General features: G+C 41.1%; 2 protein-coding genes across 2 annotated transcripts; both read right to left on the reverse strand.

Moving 5' to 3' along the window:
- Nucleotides 1-621: 621 nt before the first annotated feature.
- Nucleotides 622-12,084, reverse strand: LOC307252052 (interleukin enhancer-binding factor 3-like). Its single transcript, XM_080029601.1, has 20 exons — nucleotides 11,992-12,084; nucleotides 11,404-11,547; nucleotides 10,346-10,466; nucleotides 9,689-9,882; nucleotides 9,432-9,606; nucleotides 9,170-9,323; nucleotides 6,964-7,058; nucleotides 6,451-6,546; nucleotides 6,231-6,342; nucleotides 6,044-6,141; nucleotides 5,851-5,959; nucleotides 5,617-5,757; nucleotides 4,875-5,066; nucleotides 4,471-4,589; nucleotides 4,151-4,282; nucleotides 3,758-3,919; nucleotides 2,310-2,436; nucleotides 2,131-2,169; nucleotides 1,281-1,616; nucleotides 622-1,156 (listed from the first exon to the last, which is right to left on the reverse strand). The coding sequence occupies exons 2-20, from the start codon at nucleotides 11,514-11,516 to the stop codon at nucleotides 1,050-1,052; spliced, it is 2,622 nt and encodes an 873-aa protein (XP_079885727.1). The 5' UTR covers nucleotides 11,517-11,547; nucleotides 11,992-12,084; the 3' UTR covers nucleotides 622-1,049.
- Nucleotides 12,085-13,733: 1,649 nt separating this feature from the next.
- ptger1a (prostaglandin E receptor 1a (subtype EP1)) lies at nucleotides 13,734-17,444 on the reverse strand (the record flags this gene model as incomplete). The annotated part of the gene is made up of 3 exons (XM_080028857.1): nucleotides 17,193-17,444; nucleotides 14,882-15,798; nucleotides 13,734-14,003 (listed from the first exon to the last, which is right to left on the reverse strand). Exons 2-3 carry the CDS (start codon nucleotides 15,755-15,757, stop codon nucleotides 13,734-13,736), a joined length of 1,146 nt encoding a protein of 381 aa, XP_079884983.1. The 5' UTR covers nucleotides 15,758-15,798; nucleotides 17,193-17,444.
- Between the last annotated feature and the right edge of the window lie 5,776 nt (nucleotides 17,445-23,220).

Raw genomic sequence — 23,220 nt, forward strand, 5'->3', positions numbered from 1 at the left:
TAGTTGTCTAAAGGAATACTATAAATACAGAGGTATAATGTCCGGTGTCTGTGAAGGAATCCTTCAAGCCCGAAATGTACCCCTGAGGATCTCAGTGCATGGTTTCACGGTAAATGTAGGATCCCGTGTTTTTTAACCACAAAAACATTTTAACCTGTTGCTTCAATTTTGACTATGCACATATTTTTATTCCCTTATTTCTCTTTCAGGAAAGCAAATGTCTTCGCAACTAGTGACCTAATTTCCTCAAATGGGTTATCTTATCTTCTGCTAGCAACAAAGCTGTGTGTGCAGGACTGGCTGATACTCATCTGCAGAAGCCACTTGCACCCCCAGTGAGTGTTGCAAAGCATTCCTCCCAGTAACAAGTATGTGATGATTCTTCTTTATTTCAAGAAGCCCAATTGCTTAATGGACTTATAGCTTTGAAGCCAAAATTCATAACTCTGACCTGAATTAGCTCATTCAACCTGAATTGGCTCATTCAACATCCCGGCTTCAATCTCTCTCATTATCTGAAAAGGTAAGTTCTACAATAGTGTAGTGAATGAGTAAACTGATGTTCTGAAACTTTGCTCCAAAAAAAGTAATTTATTTATTTTTTACAAGAAAGGTTAGAGCTTTTTACGTGACAGAAATGAACAAATGTTCAGCTCAAAACTACAAGCAGTTTTAAAAAACTAAAACATACTGATCTTGAACCAGTACACTAGTTTAAAAAACAGCAACCCTAAAATCATGACATGATGACAAAACAGGTATGTTGTTTTTACACTCATGTCAACAAAGACACGTTCACAGATGTTGCACTTAAGGAAAACAGGGATACATTTATTCAAAGGATAAGCTTGTGTCTGTCACCTACATTTGTTTTACCACATGTCTAAGAACCATGAAATAAGGTGAAAACAAAAAATATGCAAAAGTCCAGAGACAACACAAGCACTTTTTCTTTCTGTCCAAAAATGGTATCCCAGGATCGTCATTGATGAACAGAGTCAAAGTCAAAAGATGGCATGGTAAGGAACAACCGTACACGACTTGACGTATTAATAATTCACGTTGCCGTATCCAGTGCCCTGGTTCTGTTCTGCTGCAGAGGCCTGGTAGACACCGGGTGCCTGCTGACTCCCCCAGGACGACTGGTTTCCCCAGCCTGTGGAAGGGCAGAGCAGAAGGCCTTACTTTCCCAATCTGATGCTTCTCATTTGTATGACGATAACAAAAAAAGCATTGGAGGAAGTGATGATAATTTTGAGTTCAGGAGTGGATTTACTCACCATAACTATTATACATTTGGCCCCCTGTCACCGAGCTGGGGTAAGCTGTGCTGTACATGGAGAAGTCTCCTCCCTGGCCCTGTGTCTGGCCCACACTCTGACTCTGGGTCAGCATCTTCTTCTTCTCATCTCCATAGCCGTAGCTGTAAGGGCTGGCCTGGTCGGCAGGAGGAGGCATTGACTGGTAGCTTTCAACCTTTATTACACTGGTGTCACCAGCAGCAACGGGTGGGGAGGAGTAGGTGTTGCTCTCCGGGTAAAAGGTGCCATAGCCTGATTCAGTGGAGTCAGTGCCTTTGGCTGTGGTGCTGGTCTCATTAGTAGCATACAGTTTATCTAAAAGAATAGATGTATATATATATATATATAACTTATATATTATGTATTAGCAATGTTACTGCTATGTAAAAGCATTTGTTTCTAACATTTTATTTAATGGTGAACACCAAACTAAAAACATATAAAACAAACTAATAACATGCTGGGTACTAACTGAAATGAGAACGTTAATCAAGAGGAATCTGGGGGGAGTATAACTTGAGATAAGCAAGATAGTATGCACTGCATACACATGTTTACTTCTATTTATACTTATAGTATATTAGAGTGACTACAGACGGACAAAGCTAATCTGCATTGTATAAAGAATTTCAGCACCAGTCAAATAAGCTTCATGACTTCATGTAAAGTAAGGTAGATTCCATTGGAAATTACTTTATTTTGACTTCTTTAAAATAAAAGAGGAATAATGTATTTGTAGAATGATGAATCTTATTTTGTGTCATTCAGTGTCATAACAAAAACAGAACAACAAAGCAATCTAAAGTCAGACTACACAGAGTATACTTACGGTAGCCTGTACCAGTGTTGCCCTCATAACTGTAGTTGGCTTTTAAAATAAAGACAAGGAATTCATATTTAGGTGATTTACTCACAGGTGTGTGTAGTATTTTTTTTTTTTTTTTTGAAAGGTGCCTATATCATCGTTGTAAGAGTAAGACAGCAGCCAATGAGTGTAAAATTCCTTACTGCTGTTATAGCTGGTCCCTGTAGCAAACGATTTGCCTCGGCCCCTGCCTCTTCCTCTGTTGGGGCCCCAGCCACGAGAGTTGGTGTCTGAAGGAATCCCACGGATAGTGCCGAACCCTGGGATGTGCTGAGAAACGGCAGAGGCTTTTTATGTTGACAGCAAATCTATGAGTACAGCTTTACCGACATGCACATAGTAGTATTGTGATCTAAATTCCCCAAGTATTTCTGAATCGTATTCCAGTTCCTATATCAAATCAGTGTTTAGGCTCAATACATGATGTAGTGATTTGAAGGAGGTGCTTACATAAAAAGAAAAAAAATAGGTCTGCAAGTGAAATAGCTACCAGCCAGAATAATAAATAAAAGAACCATTCATCTAAAATGGCCCACATTCAAATACAGAGCATGTAGGGGAGAACGGGGTAATTTGTCACATGGGTTGGATGTCACATTCGTTATATCTCGCCACCAGAGCGCGCTAGCTCTGAAATGTTGATATAAAAAAGGTCCAGAATTGGGATCAGAGGTCACATACATAGACTTCCTTGGAGGAAGACAGCTGCATTTCAGGTGAGAGGATGTTTTGTGTTTTTCATGTCAAATTCCAAATATTTTGCTTCTCAGTATTTTTCTTCTAGGCTTTTACACAATGGGTTTATAACAAAACACTTGTTACCCTCAGAAAGTGTGAAGGGTAATCTATAGTTTAGATTGTGGTTAGCAAGCTAATTAGTTGTCAGATGGTTGTTGGCCTTGATGCTAGCAAGAAATTCAAGTTGGGGTTGGTCGTCAAATTTTTTGGGGGGTTGGTTGTCACATGTTATCTCAAGGCTGCAGCCAGAAAAGGAACCCAATAACGAAAGAAATTGTCAAGCTGTATCCTCACTGACACCCCAGAGAAGGAAAGAATAGAGCAGGAAAAGGCAGCTAGCAAGCAAAAGAAAAAAGGGCAACAAAATCAAAACAACCCAGTGCATCCCAAACTAGACCAGCTGCCAAGGCTACAGAACGTTATGTAGGCCTATTTGTCAACTTGACAATGCAATTAAACATTCAAATTTGGTTCTGCCTCCTTGCCTTCTTTTTAAGATTTTTCCCATTAAGATAACATTGTGACAAACAACCCCATAGTGTGTGACAACCGACCCCTTGATGGGGTTGGTTGTCACAATGTGTCAGAGTGTCTTTGATGGTAAATTACTTCTTCATTACAATAAGTTGGAAAAAAAGAGAGACACACATTTCTAGCCAACACCTTAAGCTTCAATTTAATGTAGGAATGGCTATTGACAGATGTTTTGGTGATGAGCAATTCTCACTAGAGTAAAAAGTGTGCCTACTTACCCCGTTCTCCCCTACTCTCTAATAGAAATGTACCCTCGCTCATTTGGGACTTGAAAAGTAAGTGATATTAACTACAGAAATCATAGATCTGTATAAATTACCATGTCTGTGTAGGTGACCTTCTTCTTTAGAGGATTTCTATTGATGTTTGACATTCCGCAGGATTCTGGGAACAACTTCTCCAGAGCAGCGAGGGCAGCGTAGGCCTTGGCTTCCTTCTTGTTAGAGCCTCTCCCTTTGAACTTCTGCCCATCAACCTCCACCTGATACACAGGGCAAAGACGCCACAGTTTAAGTTTGAAAACATTTACAGCCGACATGCACTACAATCTATCACAGTGTTTATTCTAATTTCATTGTGGGACGAGTTGGAAAGACGAGACGGACTGCAAGCCGGACTGCAAGCCGGACACCAAAGACTGAAGAACAACTCAACAGAAAGTTATTTGATTATGGTTTTAGTCCTGTTCCTGTATGTGAAACTCCGGACTCACCTCCATCACAAAGCACTTTTCATGTGAGCCCCCTGTCTCTGCAGACAGCTCGTACTTCAGGCTGCGGCGCTTCTCATTCAGCTCCATCACAGGGTTCTTGCCATGTTTGGTCAAGATGGGACCCTGACCACTCTGTTCACAGCAAATGGACAACAATGGCGGTTATACACACGACTACAGAACCTTTATTAGAGAACAACTCACAAATCACTTTTTTGTCTCTGAGGGAAGTAAATGTTCAGACTTCTTAACTGTACATTTTCATCTCTAAAGAGGCTACTAAATACACCCCATGCAGAGTGAGGAGCTGAGGTACATACGTCTTCTGATGTAGTGACGGCTTTGGAAGCATCTTTGACAGGTTCCTGGGGGTCTTCAATGTCACAAAGGGATTCTGTTTTAGTTTCTGAGCCAGTCGGAAGTCCGAGATCTTGCAGGACCTGCAAATGACGTAGTGAAGACCAAAATTTAAAACATTTACTCACAGGACTTGAAAACGGCAACAATTCAATTCACAACTCACATGCCCAGTGTGGGCTATGATAACTAGCTGCTTAGTCTAAATCTTTTTATTTTATGCAACGTGACTGGGAGCTAATCAGTAAAGTCGAACATAAATTTCGACCAACAAAGAAGACTTAAATGTGTTTTGTCATTTTAACTGATATGTGAGCTCCCATGCAGGTTTCTCAGGTTGTATAATAAAGCAATTGAAAGAGTCTTTCCTTAGTGGCTACATTTAGCTTGGCAGCTCGTTTGGAGGGCCCTGTTGACTCGTAGGTCTTTCCACTAAGGTCCACAGCCATGGTGAAAACCGGCTCGTGGACCGGACCAGTCTGAGATGTAAGTTTGTACTCCAGTCCAGGTCTGTACTGGTTCAGACGCATCACGGCATTCATGCTAAAATCATCTGTGACTAAAAAAGCAGAAAAATAAATATGAGAGATCGAATTAATGGAATTCAATACAATATCCCCCAAAACAAGGACACCTTGAATAATTATTAGACGCAGACTTCTGTATCTACTCGAAAAATATACAAAAATATTAAATACTGCAGCTCAGTAGTCAGTTTTCGCAGCAAATTAGTTGGAAATGAATCAGGTACAGGTATTTTGTCATAGAGTTGGAGGTAAAGACTTCGATAACATTGATATTCATGGGACATTTAACAAGAGTGTCTGCCAGGCCTCATCTCAACAGTTAAAGTAGTTAATGTAACAGTAAATTAAAAGGCTCAGTCTACACTAATGCTGCGTCCACACCAAACGCGTTTGGGGCGGTCAGTTTGCATACAAAGTCAATGTACAGACGCGAATAGACGCAAATTCTTCTTGTGCGGCGCGAATGATGCGTTTGGTGTGGATCTCACGTTTGGTGTGATTATCACGCGGTTCGTGCGGAGCAATGCGAGGTTTCGCGTTTGGTGTGGACGCAGCATAAGGCCTCTGCTATTCATTACTAACATGATTTCCTCTGGAAGCGCTTCTGGAACTTGAGAGACTTTCTCTGTTTGCTGTTGAGTTGGGGCTCATCCTCTCCCTTCTCCACGTCTCTGTACGGTCTCTTAGCGGGCAGACTGAAGCGTCCAGCGGGCGGTATCTGGGCTGTATTGAATAACAGGAGCAAGACCATGTGAGTACGGATAAGTCAACAGTAAGTTGCACAGAAAATGGGAAAGGACACACATCATTACGTACCTGAGCCACCTCTGCTGCCAGATCCCAAATATCTCCGCGGCTTTGTCGGTTTGAAGTCCATTCCCAACACCTTGTGCATCTGTCCAAATGCGCACAGCCTCAGGGCAAGCTAAGGAAGACAGAAACATTAGGACCTATTTCCAGGTTACAAAAATATAAGTATGCTTGCATGCGTTTCCCAGCTTCCTCTTACCTGAGCACTCTGCGTGATATCTTCACGTTGCTGCACAGTCAGATTTGCCGTGGCGTCGACCATTTCCTTTTCACATGGATCTTTCATTCCAGGGCCGTCTTTGCACAGATACAGTTTAATTGATTTATTGATGCTAACTCCAGTGTAGAAACAGCCATTCTGGTTAGAAGACTCAATCAAAGCTCACCTTCTAAGAGGATTCCCGATGCAACGCACTCCAAAACCCTGCGCAATGACTCGCCTGCCCCCATTGGCCTCTCAGATGTACTTATAGCCTTCTCCACCAGCAGCTCAAGAGTCTAGTGTGGAGATGAGAGCATAAACTTCTTATCAAGATGCTTTGAAAAAGTCAATACATAGCTAGATTTTAGCAACCGTTATAAAATGTGTGAAATTGATTTCCTCACCCATCCTGAGAGTGGCGTCCAGGTAGGAACACGGTTACACAAGTCTCTCATGATGCGGATCACAACGATGGCAGAGCTCAGGTCGTTGACTTTGGCCTGGAGACACAAACACAAGCCAGCACAGTCAGAAGAGCTGCGGCCTTTTGACGCTGCCTCCACCCTGTGCTCTCTGAGGTTCCACAAAACCACTCCAAAAACCAAGCAGACAAATGGTCAGAAATGAGCATGTCTCCAAATCCCCAACCGTTACAACTTCTACATATTATAACACATGACAGAGGACATTTGGATAAATCAAATGATATGCTGGTGTCCATACCAATGTTCTATCCACAACGGCCATTGGTATGGACCAGCAGATCAGCCTTTCATAAGACAATGGACAACATCTAAAGCAACTGAGAGCACAGGTTAAAAAGTGTTACTGTCTCTAAATTGGAGAGGAGATAATAAAAAGAGACCATTAAAAGAAACAGTTCAACCTTATGTACAAATAAGGACGAGAATGCAAACCTGGAACCACTTGGCGTGGCGGAGAGACGCCAAGGCAGTTAGGCATTTCTGCCTGTCCAGAACGTCTGGCGGATCGTTGACTGTTCGCGTTTCTACTGACGAGGTGGGGTAAGAAGAAAAGGTACAGTTTGACCAAGGGGGTCGGCTCTGTCTGGCAGCTCAGGGAGTAGCAGCTTTCCCCAAACCAGCAGCAGCAGGGAAAGGGGGTCCCCAAAGTACCTAATGTGTACCAAATAAGCGGCCTCAACAAACATAATATCTTTACAGATCCCAGATAACTTTCCCACAGCTGTCATAAAGACACAGCAGTATTTACACTGCAAAGCACGTTGTTTACGTATGCACTGGGTAAACTACAATAAATACCCCCTTCCCCCAGCTCTTCGGCTTGGGTTTGCTGCTTTCCCCCCATCCTGAGACAGGGTTTCCAGTTGGTCAAAGGTCCAGCGTCCCTAAAAAACTTCACAAACTAAAAAGGGAATCAGTTGCAAATCACAAGCATTTAGAGAATTTACACGTCTGCCCCACGCTGCAGCAAAACTGATGGAGTCCCTGGTCCGAAAGTGGCTTACACAGGCTTTATAAAAGATCGTAAACTACAATGGCCATACCAACTTTGTGCGAGTGTTAGCACATTTTTCTAGACTACAATTCAACAATTCAATGTCTCCAGCAAGGTTTAGTCTTCTGCAAGTTGGATTTCCATACTGAATGGCTACATGATAGGACTGACTAAAGACTGAAAACAGATGACCAGATGTAACGTATACCAGTTGCAACAGGGCTGCACGATAATAGGCAAAATTACAACCAAAACAATATTTTACAAATAACAATAATTGGTAATATGCATCCTTATTTAGGAAACAACTTTCATATCTTTCATTAAAAGTAGATATTCACACACAATTCTATTTTTCTTAAAGCTCAACATACCAGTATATCCTATAGTGATTCCCACCCGATACTTAAAAGGAGAAGTAAGCGACTGCAGTTAGCAGTCCTCTCCCTCGTCCCTACGTCACCACCACATAAACGCACAGCCGTCTTCCTCAGATAGTGCCGCGATGGAGAGCAGCGAATTATCGTTCACAGGCAAAGAGACCCGCCTCTTTATAACTCTCCGTCTCCTGATTGGATGAAAACAAGCGGGATACTCAATTTTATCTGGCAAGTTCCAGCAGCCTCTTTCTATTTTCTCTCCGCTGTGGCATTTTGTTTACCATTGCACATCATTTTATTCATTAAAAAAAGGGTTAACTGAGCAAGCAATATGAAGCTATTCACACTGTTTATTCTAAACAAACTACTGTGCTATTTCCGTCTCCAAACCATTGGTCTTTTCTGAAACATTACTCATACTCATGACAAACCCCTGACTGTCAGACAGTCAACATGTGAATAGGGACTGTTGATAATTTTCCAACACCACAAAAAGCCTTTCAAAAACACAGTGTCGGTACTATACCTGATCACATCTGAATGGTTGTGGAAGCTAAAATCAATACCACAATTACGACATAATGTGAATTGTGTAGTATGCAGTGTAGCAAAAGGACTAAAACTGCACATAGAGCGGTATGGTTCTGTATGGGGGGCTTCTACAAAATGAGACTCCCATGTAAATTCAGCTCATACTGATCAACACAAAAGCTAAACAACCACTGGCCAACACATTCAATATATATTAGGATTTAGTTGGTACTGCTAATTTCATTTCCAAGATAAGCCACAGATATGTCCTCATTCATGATCAGTTTTGCTGCAGCCGGTGCCCAATGTACATGTTCAGCATAAAGTACATGCAATGCGCGCTTTCACTTGTTTTTCTTGAAAAGTTCTTCTATTTAAACCATGAAAACAATTCAACAAGAATGAACAAAGTTGGTTTTATGACTGACATTGTTATCAACAACATGTGCAAAATGCATCAGCGACTACAGAGGAAATGTAGTAGAGCTGGCAAACGCCAATGTCACAATACGACGACAGGACTCTTGAGCGAGTGAAGAGCCAACACTGATTGGTTGTTCACTGGCATCGGTCTGGGACAGACACTGTACAAGCTCCACTGAGGTTCAATGAGATTAAGATAGACAGCGTGTGTTTGTGGCATTTCGATCGTCAGTGGAGCAGTACAGTGTGTGCATACTTACAACACACAGATCAGGCCTGTGGTTGCTGATTTCTAGTCTGAAATACGTACCTTCTTCTTCTGCGAGTGGGCTCTCCTTCTCCGCCCTGACGAGAGGGGATGTCAGGTGGATGGTGAGAGACCGGACCGACTCTTTGATGCTTGTCACAACAATGGCTGCGTCTCCCGGACACTGGCTTACTGCGTATGTCCCCGCTGAACTCTCCTGTTAAAAAGAGGAACATGATGCTGGGAATTGCAAATAGGAAACAACTTAATTCTAAATTGGTGAAATAGTTCAATGGAGAATGGCGTAAAACACCAGCAGATCTACCTCTAACTGTGCAATTAACTTTTCAGCCACTTGTTTAAGCAGGCTGATGGTAGGCTTGTTGGAGCAAAGCAGCACCAGCTCCAGGTCCTTGTCTCCCTTCAGCAGGAGTCCCTTGGCCACCAGACCAACCCTCATGACCCCACGGAGTACACGCTCTGCTGAACCCCCACTTGCATTGTGAAAAGGAAAAAAGAATAATGTTCATATTCATATAACATTGCTATAATAAACTTAAATCACTTGGACACATTGCTTACCTCCCCGCCTCTGTATTGGTATTGTTGTCGTTGGGAGTATCCATCTGGTCGGACACAGTCTTAAGGGCACACTCAACATGGGAGACGATTGTCTGCACTGCCTCAAGCTCCTCTGGCGAGGGATACACTTCAGAGTGTTTGGACATCACATAACGATCGTATGGTCCAGTGTACATCTTGGGGGCTGCAACATCCTTCATTGGGAAATCAGGACATCAGAATAAAACTAAAGGTTTATGTTGGCTGAAAGACAACATGGTGTAGTTTAGTATAACTGTTATCATATAATAGAGTACGCTTTTTATGTTCTATTATGTAGCATCTTCTGCATATTGTAAGAGATTGCTATGTATACTCCATTGTAAAGTATAGCATTAGAAAGTATACTCTTAGCAGGAATGGTTAGGAAGTGCATGATTCGAAAAAAAAATAAAAACACTTGGAAAAAGAAACTTCCACATGTACCAGACGCAGCCTTTGTGCAAGCGGAAGAACAATCTTTTTAAAGCACAAAAGAAACAACATGGTGTTGGAAAAAATTAGATGGCAGGTCTCAATGTGGAGACTTGAAGGAGCAGGTTAAATGATTCAAATTCAAACTGCCTGGATAAACCATCCAGTGTTTGGCTGAAAGACGTAGCATGTGAAACCTGAAACCTCATGATGTCGTTTATCGGTCTCAATCTCAATCTCATCGATGGCAGCCACGTAGTCATGGTATTGTCGCAGCTCCTCCTCGTAGCACAAGCAGTCATACCAGTAACGCAGATCCTCGTATCTGGAGGGACGAAAGGACACAATGAGGACAAGCTCCCGGTTTCCAGTCAAAAGCAGGTGCCGCCACAAGGCTTTAAAGGTGCAGTGTGTAGAATCTGTAGAACAGATTTGGTAGAAATGGGATAGAATATTCATGAGTGTGTCTTAAATAATGTGTAATCGCTTAAAAATAAAAGTAGTTTTTTCTTTTATTTCCTTAGAATGAGCCTATATCTACATAAGAGCCGGGCTTGCCACCATAGAGGCCGCCATTTGTAGCACAGAACACTTAATGGCCATATGCATTTTTAAAGTGGGTGTCCTGGGGAAATGCACCTGTTGGAAGATGAAGAAGAAGTACTATAGAAAATATAACTAAATACATCTTCACTTGAAATTGTGGAAAAACTTGAGGCAGTGGTGGATGATACCATCTTTAGTAACAAGCTACCCAAGTTACCCAGGGAGCATTGCATTTTAGAACTTTCACCACTAGAAGCCACTAAACATTCAGATATTACACACTGCACCTTTAAAGTGTAAACTGGAGTGCAGAGTTACATGACCATCAATGCTTTTCATTATACAATTATTTAACTGGCTAAGGAAATAATAGTGATTCAGCACAAAAAGGAACATGCATGCACCATTATCCGTCGCAAAGTTGGAATTAATAAATCAATTAATTTCTGTGCCTATGGTGTCATTTGAGTTTTATTTTCCTTCATTTAATTATTTGTAATAAGGGAATAAAACATAGTATATCAGTTATAATGTACTGTAAGTTGTACAAGGTGATTTTGTATGCATTGTAATGTTAGTCACATGACTTTAATTCATTATCTGAATTAAATGAAATATTGCGTTGCTTGTATCTCAGTAAACACATGCTGTGTGTTATTATTGATATCATATAGGACTGTGTGGAGAAGCACACACTGCATGCTGTGTGGATGCACCTGTCGAAGTCCTGCGGGAGGAGGCGGTGGCCCTCCTGGATGAGGCTGTCCCAGTACAGCAGCTCCTCGTAGGCCTGGTGCTCGTCCCACATTCCTGCTGCGGCGGACGCCATGATGTCACGACTTTCACAGAGAAGCTACCACCTGTTTCACAAGTAAAAACCTCTGTAAGTCAGCGTATAAACGGAAGTCTAAGCCCGCTCATATCAAACGCACTTAATGACAACAATTTATCCCTATCAACCCTCTGCTAGCATCTGTTAACTGCTAACTATACGCAGGAAACTTGCCCAGAAGGACGACGCGGCTCCTCTGCACCAAAATAGGCAATGTGTGCTTTAATAGTTTATCTAGGAATAAACTTAACATATAAATTATCTAACACATGATGAACTGGGGTACTCACTACTCGGGTAAACTGTGATAGCTAGCTGAAGCTATTTTTTTGATAGCAGCGAATGTAAGGGAGCTAGGCTAGCCAACGTTGAACAGCGTTTCAGCGCCATTTCCGTCACTTTACCATAAGAAACGTTGAGTTTCCGCAACAAAACACAACTTTGGAGTTTGGCTGTTGCAGTCAGGGCTTACCTTTGTCAACGTGCGAAGGTGCGCGTGGAGACTATTTAGCACTAACGTTGCTAGCGTTACGCTGTTGTGTGTGTCAGGTGTCAACCTGCGGAGGGTCGCCTGGAGATGACGTCATCAGACGACCTTTAAAATGAGGAAAAAAACAAACCTACAGTCTGTGAAAAACTGATTTAAAAAAAGAAAATTTCCAAGAGGAGGGATTGTGTTATGACTGTAAAGTGAGGCTATAGTATAAGTATTTGTTAATTTGATTGACTATCAGTACACTGTATTGGGTCAAGTAAATAAGAGTGGTGAAAACACATCAAACTTGTCCATCTAGACATCACTGGCTGTTTCTATCCAATGTCGTTAGCTGCATTTGGCAGACAGGATTTCCTGGCAAGCCTCTGGAATAAAAAGGAAAAAAGTTGCAGCTGGATGTGGTTTGAAAGAGATCATGCATGGTCGGAAACATATATCTGGAACCTGGTAATAAAAATATTTCATTGTCTCAAGCCCATCAATGCCACACTACCTGCCTAGACACTTGCCATTGTAAGGATGCAGAAAAGTGCAGACTTTTATAATTTACACTATAAGACAAGCCGACTGCTTTGAGAGAACAGCATCACAAAACACTGACTGGAATCTGACTTTGAAACTAATCCCATTAATATGGTCAGTGTTTACAGGGGTTCAATCTGTACTTAAAGCACAGTTTACTTACAAGAATAATTTAATATACTGATATGTAGGCCTAATATATAAAGTAGTTTGCCAACGCCAATTGCACACAGTTTAGGGTTTTTGTTAACCACACAACTATCCTCCTTCCCAACACAGGTCTGTTTATTGGGGAACTCACTAAAAAGACAGATCAATAATGAATGCAAAAGTTCATAGTAGGGTCACATTGCATTGTTTTATTTACATTCAGTTTAATGTTATTTACATATCCTCAGCCTCAGTCAATTGAGGGTACAATTCAAGTATTAACTTGTCAAATCTTACATTATCGTTTCACATGAAGCACAGTATGAACACATGAAAAGCATATTCAAGCTGAAACGCACATAGACTCCACAGTTTTTGACCATTAACATTTCTTTGTGAAATACATTCTGCAGAAGAATTAACATTACAAGTACAGTCTAAATTGTCTAGGTGTAACTCTGGAGCTCCCTCTGATGGTTGTACCAATACAGCAACATTTCTTTAAAGTTAAAATTTAAAATTTGGTTTTTACTTTCAAAGCCGGTAAAAATTAGGTTGAGAAATAAAACCAAATAATCCTCAGTCCCTCTGTAAATCTCATTCCTGCAAATGAGGTTAGTACTGCGCTCATACACTGTGGCTGTGAGTTTTATAATTAATAATAATAATAATAATAATAATAATAATAATAATAATAATAATAATAATAATAATAATAATAATACATAATAATAATAATAATAATAATACATAATGTTTACTTATTGTAAGTAAACAGTAGAAATGTTGTGATATTTTGTGCAAAATAATAGCATTAGCTAGCTTCCATTTGTATGGTCAGACAATGAACTCTCTGGTAAACTCCATTAAAACATTTCCAACGTGGACCAGCCGAGAAATGTCACTGCATGTCTTATATGATCGGCTCCACCGTCACAGGGAAAAAACAGATAGTTCCTTCCACATGCATCCATAGGAGTTCTTGGTATCTTCAATGAACTGGTGATTATGTACATCCTCAAAGTACTGCCGACCATTCCCTCAGCTTAAAATTGGCTGACGTCCTTCTTCTCTGAGCTGGGGAAAGAGGTGGGCTCCCAGCGGCCTAAAATGTTCCCCCTTAGGCCTACTTGGCACTTTGCGATGAGGTAGATCTTGCGGAGGACTGTGCGGCGCAGCAGGATGTAGACCCACGGGTCCAGGATCTGGTTCCATGTGGCCAGCCTCACGCCCATCACCATCAGGGTTTTATAGTTGGACAGGTCCTCCCCAATGGATCCGGTGTAGGAGCGGATCACAGACATCAGGCCAAAGATCTGCAGGCATGTAACATGAGCTTTTACTTACTACACGAGGACAAAGCACTGCATTGATAGTGTAGCCAAAAAACAAGATAACAGCTTTGCAGTTATAACAAAAACAAGCTATACTTCTAAAAATGATATTTTGTAAAAACTCAACAAATTAATGTTCTGGATCAGTACTTTTCTTTGTGACATGGATACATTTATATTTTTAATATCAAAGGACAGATATTGATTTTAGTAAGAGGGGTGTAACATGTTGCACACTCATAGTTAACAGTCATAGTCTAACCAGATAAAATCCCTGGCTAAGTTCAGGCTCTCTGCGATAACACATTGTTTTAGTCGACAGTGGCTCGGCCAAAATACCAGCTATTACCTCATTTCTATTTCTAAGTAAAAAAAAATCAAAATCACCAATATTAAAACAACTAATTTTTAATTATCAAAGCACTCAGACACACAAATAAACAATGCTGCATAGGCAAAGAGTGAGATGTTAATGTGAGAAGGATCGACTGTGTGTGAAACTGATGAGAGAGAGGTGAAAACATTCCCGCACCTACAGGTGCAACACAACTGGCCACACAGTGAGGGAGCTGTCAAATGAACACAGTCTGCATACATACAGTCCTGAGGACAGATCTAATCAACCAACATGAGTATAAAAAAATACCCTGTGTGAGTGAACTCTTGGTAATACTTATATTTAGCTGATGTGGCTTTCTAAGGCTGTCCCTATACCTATGACTGGGCTCTACTAACATGTTCTACCTATGCAAAGTGCATGAGTGCCCTCAGAGTGCCTTTGTGTACATAAAAGAAAGATGTTTGCCTTCCCATTTTGACCTGCCTGTGTGCTCCCTCTCATTGCACTTCCTAACACTCACCAGCAGAGGGCTCCAACAGATGCATGAAGTGACCATGATGCCTACGAGCTGCACCATCATCTCTATGTCGTGTGACTTTGCTGAGTGATGGGAGCCGGGCTTCCTCCTGAGGCGAGCCAGCACCAGTGTCAGCCCGCTGATGGTGTTGCACACCAGAGCCACAGCCAGCGAGGTCAGACCCAGTCCAGAGAACAACACCACAAAGGCCACATCCACCTCCTCAGTGTCACTGAGCACATTGATAAAACACCACGTCCCCGGGTCCTGATAGGTGTAAGAGCCCAGCTGAAAGCAGGGCAGCATTGCCACGCACAGAGCTGCCAGCCAGATGAAGGACAGGCAGACCTTGGTTCGGGTTTTGGTGACAAGAGACGAGTGCAGCAGAGGCTTGGTGACGCCCAGGCAACGCTCAGCAGCCATGGCACTGCCCATGAAGAGAGGGCACAGGCCGAAGAACACCATGCTGCCACCCAGGAACTGACACATCCTATCAGAGGCATCGAAGTCCTCTGGGTGCACACCTCCAGAGAGGTAGAGTCTGAGAACAAGGGCTCCAGGAATCACGTGACCCACAAAATCCGTGACCACCAGCGAAGTGGCAAACAGAAGGAAGGTGGCTTTGGTGCGTCTGCGCTGGAGAGAGTATGCGTTTGCCAGGATAAAGAGGGCCACAATGTTCGAGATGATGCCCAGCGTCATGGACAGCACCACGACTATGACGCCAGTGGTGGTGGGATGGACTGAGGTGTGGTTCCCCCACTGCTGTGACAGCCCCTCCACAGCCACCCTGATGGTCTCCACCTTCCCTGTGCTGTCATTGGAGAACTGAGGCAGGAGCGGGGAGGCTGAGGAGTTGTAGTGGCTCAAAGCTAACATCGCTGTAGCCTGAAGATCGTGAGGTCCATCGTTAGAAGAGGCTGCAAGAGAAAGAAGATCAAGTTTGAGAAAATTAGCTGTGAAACAACACGAGTAAAATACTGTTGAAGTGATTATTCCTGGGGAAGAATAATCTTTTATAAAATGTAAAAGTTGCAAATAGATGGAAATGAAAGGACAACCTAAATAAATTAGTAAAGCAACCTACAGTAACATATGCAGACGTTACAGGGCACAAGGGGTCACTGAATGGTTTAATGTGATATGAATCCTATGCTATCTATGGCCACAGTTACCAGATTTTTAACCTACACGACATCTATAGTAAAACCAGTTCAGATCCTCCGTCCATTCCAAGGGACATAACTTTTCCAGGATGCTTGGTTAAAGGAGAAGAAGGAAATTCGAGAGGTTGAGAGAAATGCAATTAGATATTAAACCATTAAATCCAAAGGGGAAATGTTGTGGACCTTAAACAGAGTTTAAAGTGTTTACTGCTGTGATGAAGGCAAACAATTGAATTAAAAAATAATAATAGTAGAAACGACTGTACCTGTTTATTCTTTGAAGGATTACAGGCATTCTTTGAGCTATAATAATGTTTTCTGTTTAAATAAATACAAATATTGGGTTATGTTTATATTAGGGTTAGAGAATATTGACTGGAAGTTTCACATCTGGTCATCACAGAGTCCAACATGTGATACATCAACTATAACACCCTAAATCAGATTTTCTGTGTAGATAAAAAATAAATATATATTATATGATATATTAAATATATAGATATTATGTTGTGCCTGTATAATGTCTTCAGTGCAATAACTGAACTTTACACATCACTCATTATTATGACAGTGCTGTTTTTAATATTATTGATATTATTCTATATTTATACATAACACTTTCTGACATAATATTTCTCATGTGCTCTAGTTATTTCCAGCACCTTTCTGATGTCCATATTTGTATACAACACATATACTCAAGTTATTTCCAGTACTTACATTGTGTACATATTTCAGAATAAGGTTCTTACTTATTTACTTCTTATTCTTATATTGTTATTGTTGGTTTAAAAACGTATAAAGCACATCTTTTTTATAAACTTGTTTCTCTCTTAATTGGAGCAACTGTCACGAGACGAATTTCCCTCCGGGGATGAATAAAGCATTTCTGGTTCTGATTCTGATTCTTACTGATCAGGTTGTCAATGGTCTCAATCAATTGTCAATCATTGGTTTGTGAAGAAAGTAGAACAGGAAAATATTGCTCACAGTTATAAAACAATATATTTATCAAATCATGATAAGATATAACAAAGATTGCAACCTAACCATCCATTCTTAATCACTTAGGCTTTTGCTGCCTTAGGTGAAAACTATAGCCTACTTAAAACATTTATTTATGTTTCGAATTCAAATAAACGGCTCACCTCTACATAGTAAAGATATCCTTCTCAGTCCCGCCTGAACGTCTGAAATTAGTTTTCCTTGTCAAAAAGATATCCTCCAGAAACTATAAAACAATGTCGGCAAAGTCCACTGATGAAAGTATGTATTTTTGTTCTGATCAGAAATCCTGTTCCCTTTTGGTTAACTCGGCACCGGTGTCCTTTACATGGCCGAATGCGTCTGGCTGTTTCATGGTGGTTCGCAGGTTGTACGGGATCCTCACTGACAGTCAGACGAATACCCAAGGCTTTATAGCGCGTCTGCATGCTTTCAGCCCGCGCGCGCGTGTGTTTGTGTGTTTGTGTGGGTGGGCGTCTCTGCTGCTGTGCGCCCCCTGAGTCAAATTCATGTCTCGTCTGTCGCTTCTCTCAGTTTACAATGACATTTGAGCCAGGAAGAAGAACACTTTCGTGTTGATACGCACCTTATAGTATATAGTCACCTACACACTTCTTATGAACTATTAGTCATAGGTCTTTTTGTCTTTATTAAAGAAATGTTTTCGGGGGTCACCAAACCTGCTCTGATCTACAGGCGGCAGACAGCTGCTGTGTCACCTTCTAAACGTCACCAAAGCTTTAAGTGCACTTTTTGCACATTTCACAAGGTCATGGCTGGAGTTTACTTGTGGTGGTGGTAGTGGTATGGAGACATTTGTTGAGTGTCTTGTTTTCTGGAGCCTGGATCAATGCGAACAGATTCAGTTACATAGCCTAAATTCATACATTTATTTATTCTGCTGTTTTAATTGGAAAGCCTGCGCTCAAAATAACCTCTGAGGCATGGGCTATCGGTTATCCAGAGGGATCCAGTTCATGGTGGATCTGCAGTTAATCAGTCTGCTATTAGGAGGGGGTTTTCTATTTCACTTTGCTGGATAAGTCGGCTCGGTGCAAAGGAGATAGGTCTGTAATTTAGAGTTGAAACAAAAAGATGAGACGCGGTTAAATCACAAAGTATTTGTTCTGCATTTCGCTTGTGTTTTGGATCCAAATACCTAGATGTTGTGGAACCTCATAGGAACAGTATGGAAAAGTCATCTTCACCCTCATGGAGGATCCAGATGTTGCCCGAGGACTCTGGTGTTAGGCCTGAGGGGTTTTGCAGCTGCGTAAAGTAAAAAACATGTTGATTCTCTTTCCCTTCTTATTGATTGACACTTGGAAAACCACAAGGAGGCATGATGTAGCTCTGATTGGGGCCTTCCCACTGCGTACTAGGGACAGGTGGCTATTCATGTTGTGTCTGATTTGTGCATGGACCTGGCAGCCCCAGCTGGACACATACTTAGGAAAAGGTTGTGGTTTGGAAACGGGGTGAAAGCAACATCTCTAACTGGCTGCTGGGGAGGGAGCGGAGGTGGCCACTGACACATACATTGGATGTTTTTCTTTTTTTGAAGAGAGGAGGAAGAACAGTTGTGATACATCTGTGAACCAAGAGTTGTCTTTTGAAGACCCTGTGCAAAGTGACTACACCTTAAACTGACAAAATATCAAAAATGTGCATTGGGAATTAAGACCCAAATCCACAACATCCTTCTCACTAGGTCATTTGGGGAGTTAGTGCATGATAGTTAACATCTGAAAAGAGCTGGATTTATAAATCCAAATTTGCAGAAATTCAGTTTAGATGAGGCGGGCTATGCTCTGCTTCTTATTACATAATAAGTATTTCGAACCAATCACGGCAGTTCTCTGCCCTAACATTTTACGAAACAAGGACTCTTGCCCTGAAGATGTTTCATATGGCCACGCCCACACAGTCCTGTCAAACGGTCTAGACAGTAAAAAAAGCTTTTCTAAAACTAGGTTTTATATTATTTATGAGCATTTATTTTCAAGTTTACTCAGACACCCAACTTTGATATGATATTCGTAATACTATTTTAGACCAGGTTTCCAGAGGACTCAAGGGTTGTTGTTTGGAAATAAAATGACTTCTCTGATCTTCAGATTGACTTGACAGTCCACAGCTGTGCAAGCTGCTCTGTGAGGCTGCACTTCTACAGCACTGCTTTGAGCTTGTGAGTCTATCTGTGCAACATGAATGTCTGTGCAAAACTTTAGGACCATCTGTCAAGCAGTCAAATAATTTAACTCAAAAGCCAAACTTTGCTGCATGTTGTTCCCCCATGTCTCCCTTCCCTCATTTTGCTGTCAAAGGAAGAAGAAACATAAAGAATAATTACATAGTGGCACTACAGGAATGTCAAAGTCATTAAGATTCCTCCTCTGGGGGCCATGAATGTGTACATTTCAAGGCAATCCAACCAATAGTTGACATATTTTAGTCAGGAGCTAAGTAGACTGACGCACCATCACTGAAAATGGCCGTTTTAATAACATAACTAAGAGAATGGGCTTAGGTTTCATTTGAACTTTGGGGGGGGGGGGGGGGGGACAAAAAAAATTATGTGCTTAAAACACTTAATTTCCTGCCTTATTGTGACATTCTATGTAACAATTTGTGAATTTTCTACATTAATTTATGCTGGAAATGTCTTTATTTCTGTAAAGGAAAAGAGACAACCTTCAAGTAAGCTACCCTGTGATAGAAAATTCAGCTGCTCCTTGAGAAGGCCTATAATGCAGTAAGGCACCCTGGCATTCTGATAAATATGTATCCTCCTGTATTGTTCAAATCTTTCTGCACATTCAAAATATAGGCTATCACACATTTTCTGAACATTTTATATATGTTTTAGGAATCAAGAAACCTTGTCGACGAGGTTAGGATGGGATGGCACACTTCTGAAATTGTCTGAAATTGTTAGTTGAAATAGAAATATATAGTTGGTAACAAGGATATATAAATGTTTCAACCCCCTGAACTGTTAATTTGACCTCTTTTTGGGGAAGGGTTATCTTTAATGTTTTTTGAGGGGGACAAATTGACCTCTTCTAAATATTGGGGAGGACATATCCTCTTCATATCCCCGAAATTACACCTATAACAGGAAACTATTTCCAAATTAATTTTGCTTATATTTGTCTAAAATCATATTACAGTTAAAATACATTCTGTTCTGACCAGACCTATGTTGATTTCAAACCCTTACAGAAGGTATTCAGATATAATACACACGGCATACTGGGGAGTCAACGCCAAATTAGATATGGTTTCTATTATATTGGCTTCATATATCCTATTAGCGCATTCTGAATGGGCATGTTTCAGTGTGTGCTGGTCTTGGACTGAAGAGACAGTAATTTATGTCTGATTGTCTTCCTCTCCCTGGTGCCCATTTAGACTCTAAGTGCAACAATCAAGCACTTGGCCGACATGTGTGTTTTCCCTCCGGCTCTGAAAGGAGACCCTGTTGCCCCCATTTTCCTCATCAATTGCTGTTACAAATGGTGCCATTTGGCCTCTCCAGCCCACTGGCTCTTCCAATACTAAGTCTGGGGTTTATTGGTTTGAGGCTCCTTCTACACCCTTTCCACTGACCAGAACCAGAACAAACCCTCAGGCTGCATACCTGATGATCTTTGAAACACCCGGAGGGGCTCTTTGCATTTGAAACATTAATATCTCTATCTTTTCTTGAAATTTGAAGTATAGTGTGGAAGAAAAAGCAGCAAATTGTCTTGTTGCATGTGCACACAAGTATTCCTTCTTGGCTTCGAGACTCAAAACTCCTTCACCGCAACTGTTCAACGTTTCCTCTCATTGCGCATTTTGCCAAAAACATTCCGCTGAGCACATGCATGTCGGAGAGATTGAGCATTTATGACCATTTGTGTAGCTTTGAAGATGACATGAATTTGGTTAGCCGGTAATTGTGCTCTCTAATATTTGAAAAGTGGATTTTTATTTATTACACCAAAGATGTTCAGGGCCAGTGTGAGAGTCATTTTCACGATTGCATTGTGCTAGCTTCAATCAAACAATGTGACATCATGTAAATGCATTCTTTGTGGAAAAGGTGACCACTGGGTCATGTGTTTGTGCATTCCTGATAGACATTTTAAGGAGATGCTGGCTATTATGAGAGGAAAGCCACACACTATCTGTCTGGGCGCCTCAGAAACTACAGGCCAAAAAACAAAACAGTGGAATGTTTGCATGAGAATATTCAGCCGAGGACCGAAGATACAAACACGCGGTGAGAGATGGAGACAAGGTCAGCTACTTTCCTCTGAAGAAATGCTCCCACACATAGTGCAGATTGTTTAAAACACTGCTGTCCGACTGTCTGGCATGAACCTAGCTGTAATTTGTATTATTCAGTTACTGTTTTGCCTTCTGTGTGTCTCAAACGGTCTCAAACCCTGCAAAGATGGGCGGGGGCAGTCACAGAGCCAACAGAAATAGCAAAATCTGAACATGGTGAAATCTACAAATACTCACAGTCCGTTCTGGACGATGCAAAACATTTAGGTTCCTCACAGCTGACTTTCCTGTTTCCAGCAGGAAAAACATTAAAAAGTACTCACTTTGCATAATAAGAATACATGCTGTATGTCGAGTGATGCAATGCAGATTTCAAGTCAAAGGTTGATGTCAACATTTTGGGGAGAACAGTGCAATCGTGCTGTTTTTCATTGGAGGTAGGAAAAAGTGTCATTAGTCATTCGTTAATGACAATTCATATTGTACAACAGCTAGAAAAGTCAGGGTTTTCTTCATGGAGGGTCTTGTCAGTGTTTTCTACACTAATCCAAAATATATTTCAATACTTTATTTTTGGAGACACTAAAACCAAAGGCTTGAAGTTTCAAATGGATGAATCGAGGTCAAGGTCCTGGAGTACCTTACACTTATTCACTTATACACTTATGAGGTGTTTCATTTAGACTTTGCTGAAGCTTTTCCAGCCCAAATATTTTCTCCTGCAGTCCTACAACAGTCGCCTTTGTTCCCCTTTGGCCTTGATTTGTTGTGCTTTCTTTAAACACCCACACTTAGCAAGATATTCAGAGATGTCATTCTTAGTGAATCTAGAACTATATCCAGAAGTCCTATTCCTAAAGTAATTTAAACAAAGAACATTATAATGGTCATTTATGCAACATTAAGAGATGGTATAGGTAATGAAATGAAAGGCACACACACACACACACACACACACACACACACACCCATACACACCTTTTAGAATTGGCAAGGCCGTGTCCGAAAATTGTCTCCGAAAGCGTCAATCTGACATTCACGCCGGCTTCATACATAAGTGGCCAGGACCAAGGTCGTGAGAAAGCCGGCAGAGTTTAAACTTCTCTCTTGTTCTGTCTTTTTCATGAATGTTTTCCATGGGAGACTGTCTAACAGTGTGGACGGTTGTCTCCGTTTTTACAGTAAAGGATTAACCATAGCCTGGCATCCCTACCCTCTCTGTGACAGCCAGCCTTTGAGTTTGACTATTTGAAACTATAAGCTATGAGCACTTTCGACATGGTTCGAACTTGGATGGTATACATGATGAACATTACTTGACAAACATCTAAATTTAGGGTTACCCTAACCCTACTTCTTTCTGTGTAAGAAAAATAATGCTAGCATTAAGCTCAGATTTTTAGAAGTTTTCTTCTTTAGAGCAGTATGAAAATGGTGTGTACAAGGTATACACATTAGATTGACACCACCAAGGCAATATAGAAATGATGATGTTTCTTTCTTGGGTTACTTACGTTATGCCTCTCTGTTTATAGTTGTGGTCAGATCTTGTTACAGTCATGTAAAATGTAAATGGAGAATAGCTCACTATACACAAATGTTGGATTATTCCTTGCAACAAATAAATGTAATTCTTCTTCCGTTAACAGTGTCAAATGAGGCTTTCAGTGTGAGGACAAATGACATTTCCAGACTGTTCTGGAGGAAGTCTATTATTCCCTCTAGTATAAATGATTACACCATGTGGGGTCTACTGCATGTCCTTGAAGGTTTTCTGCAAGATTAGGAATCATGAATGTTCTTCTATATCACAGTTTTATTTCACCTTGTGAATGGTTCCACTCTCTAGCTGGTGAAGTTAAACAGGACAGCAAAGACAATGACTTAAAGGTG

Source organism: Ammodytes marinus (genome assembly GCF_949987685.1).
Source record: "Ammodytes marinus genome assembly, chromosome: 6".
NCBI lineage: Eukaryota > Metazoa > Chordata > Actinopteri > Uranoscopiformes > Ammodytidae > Ammodytes > Ammodytes marinus.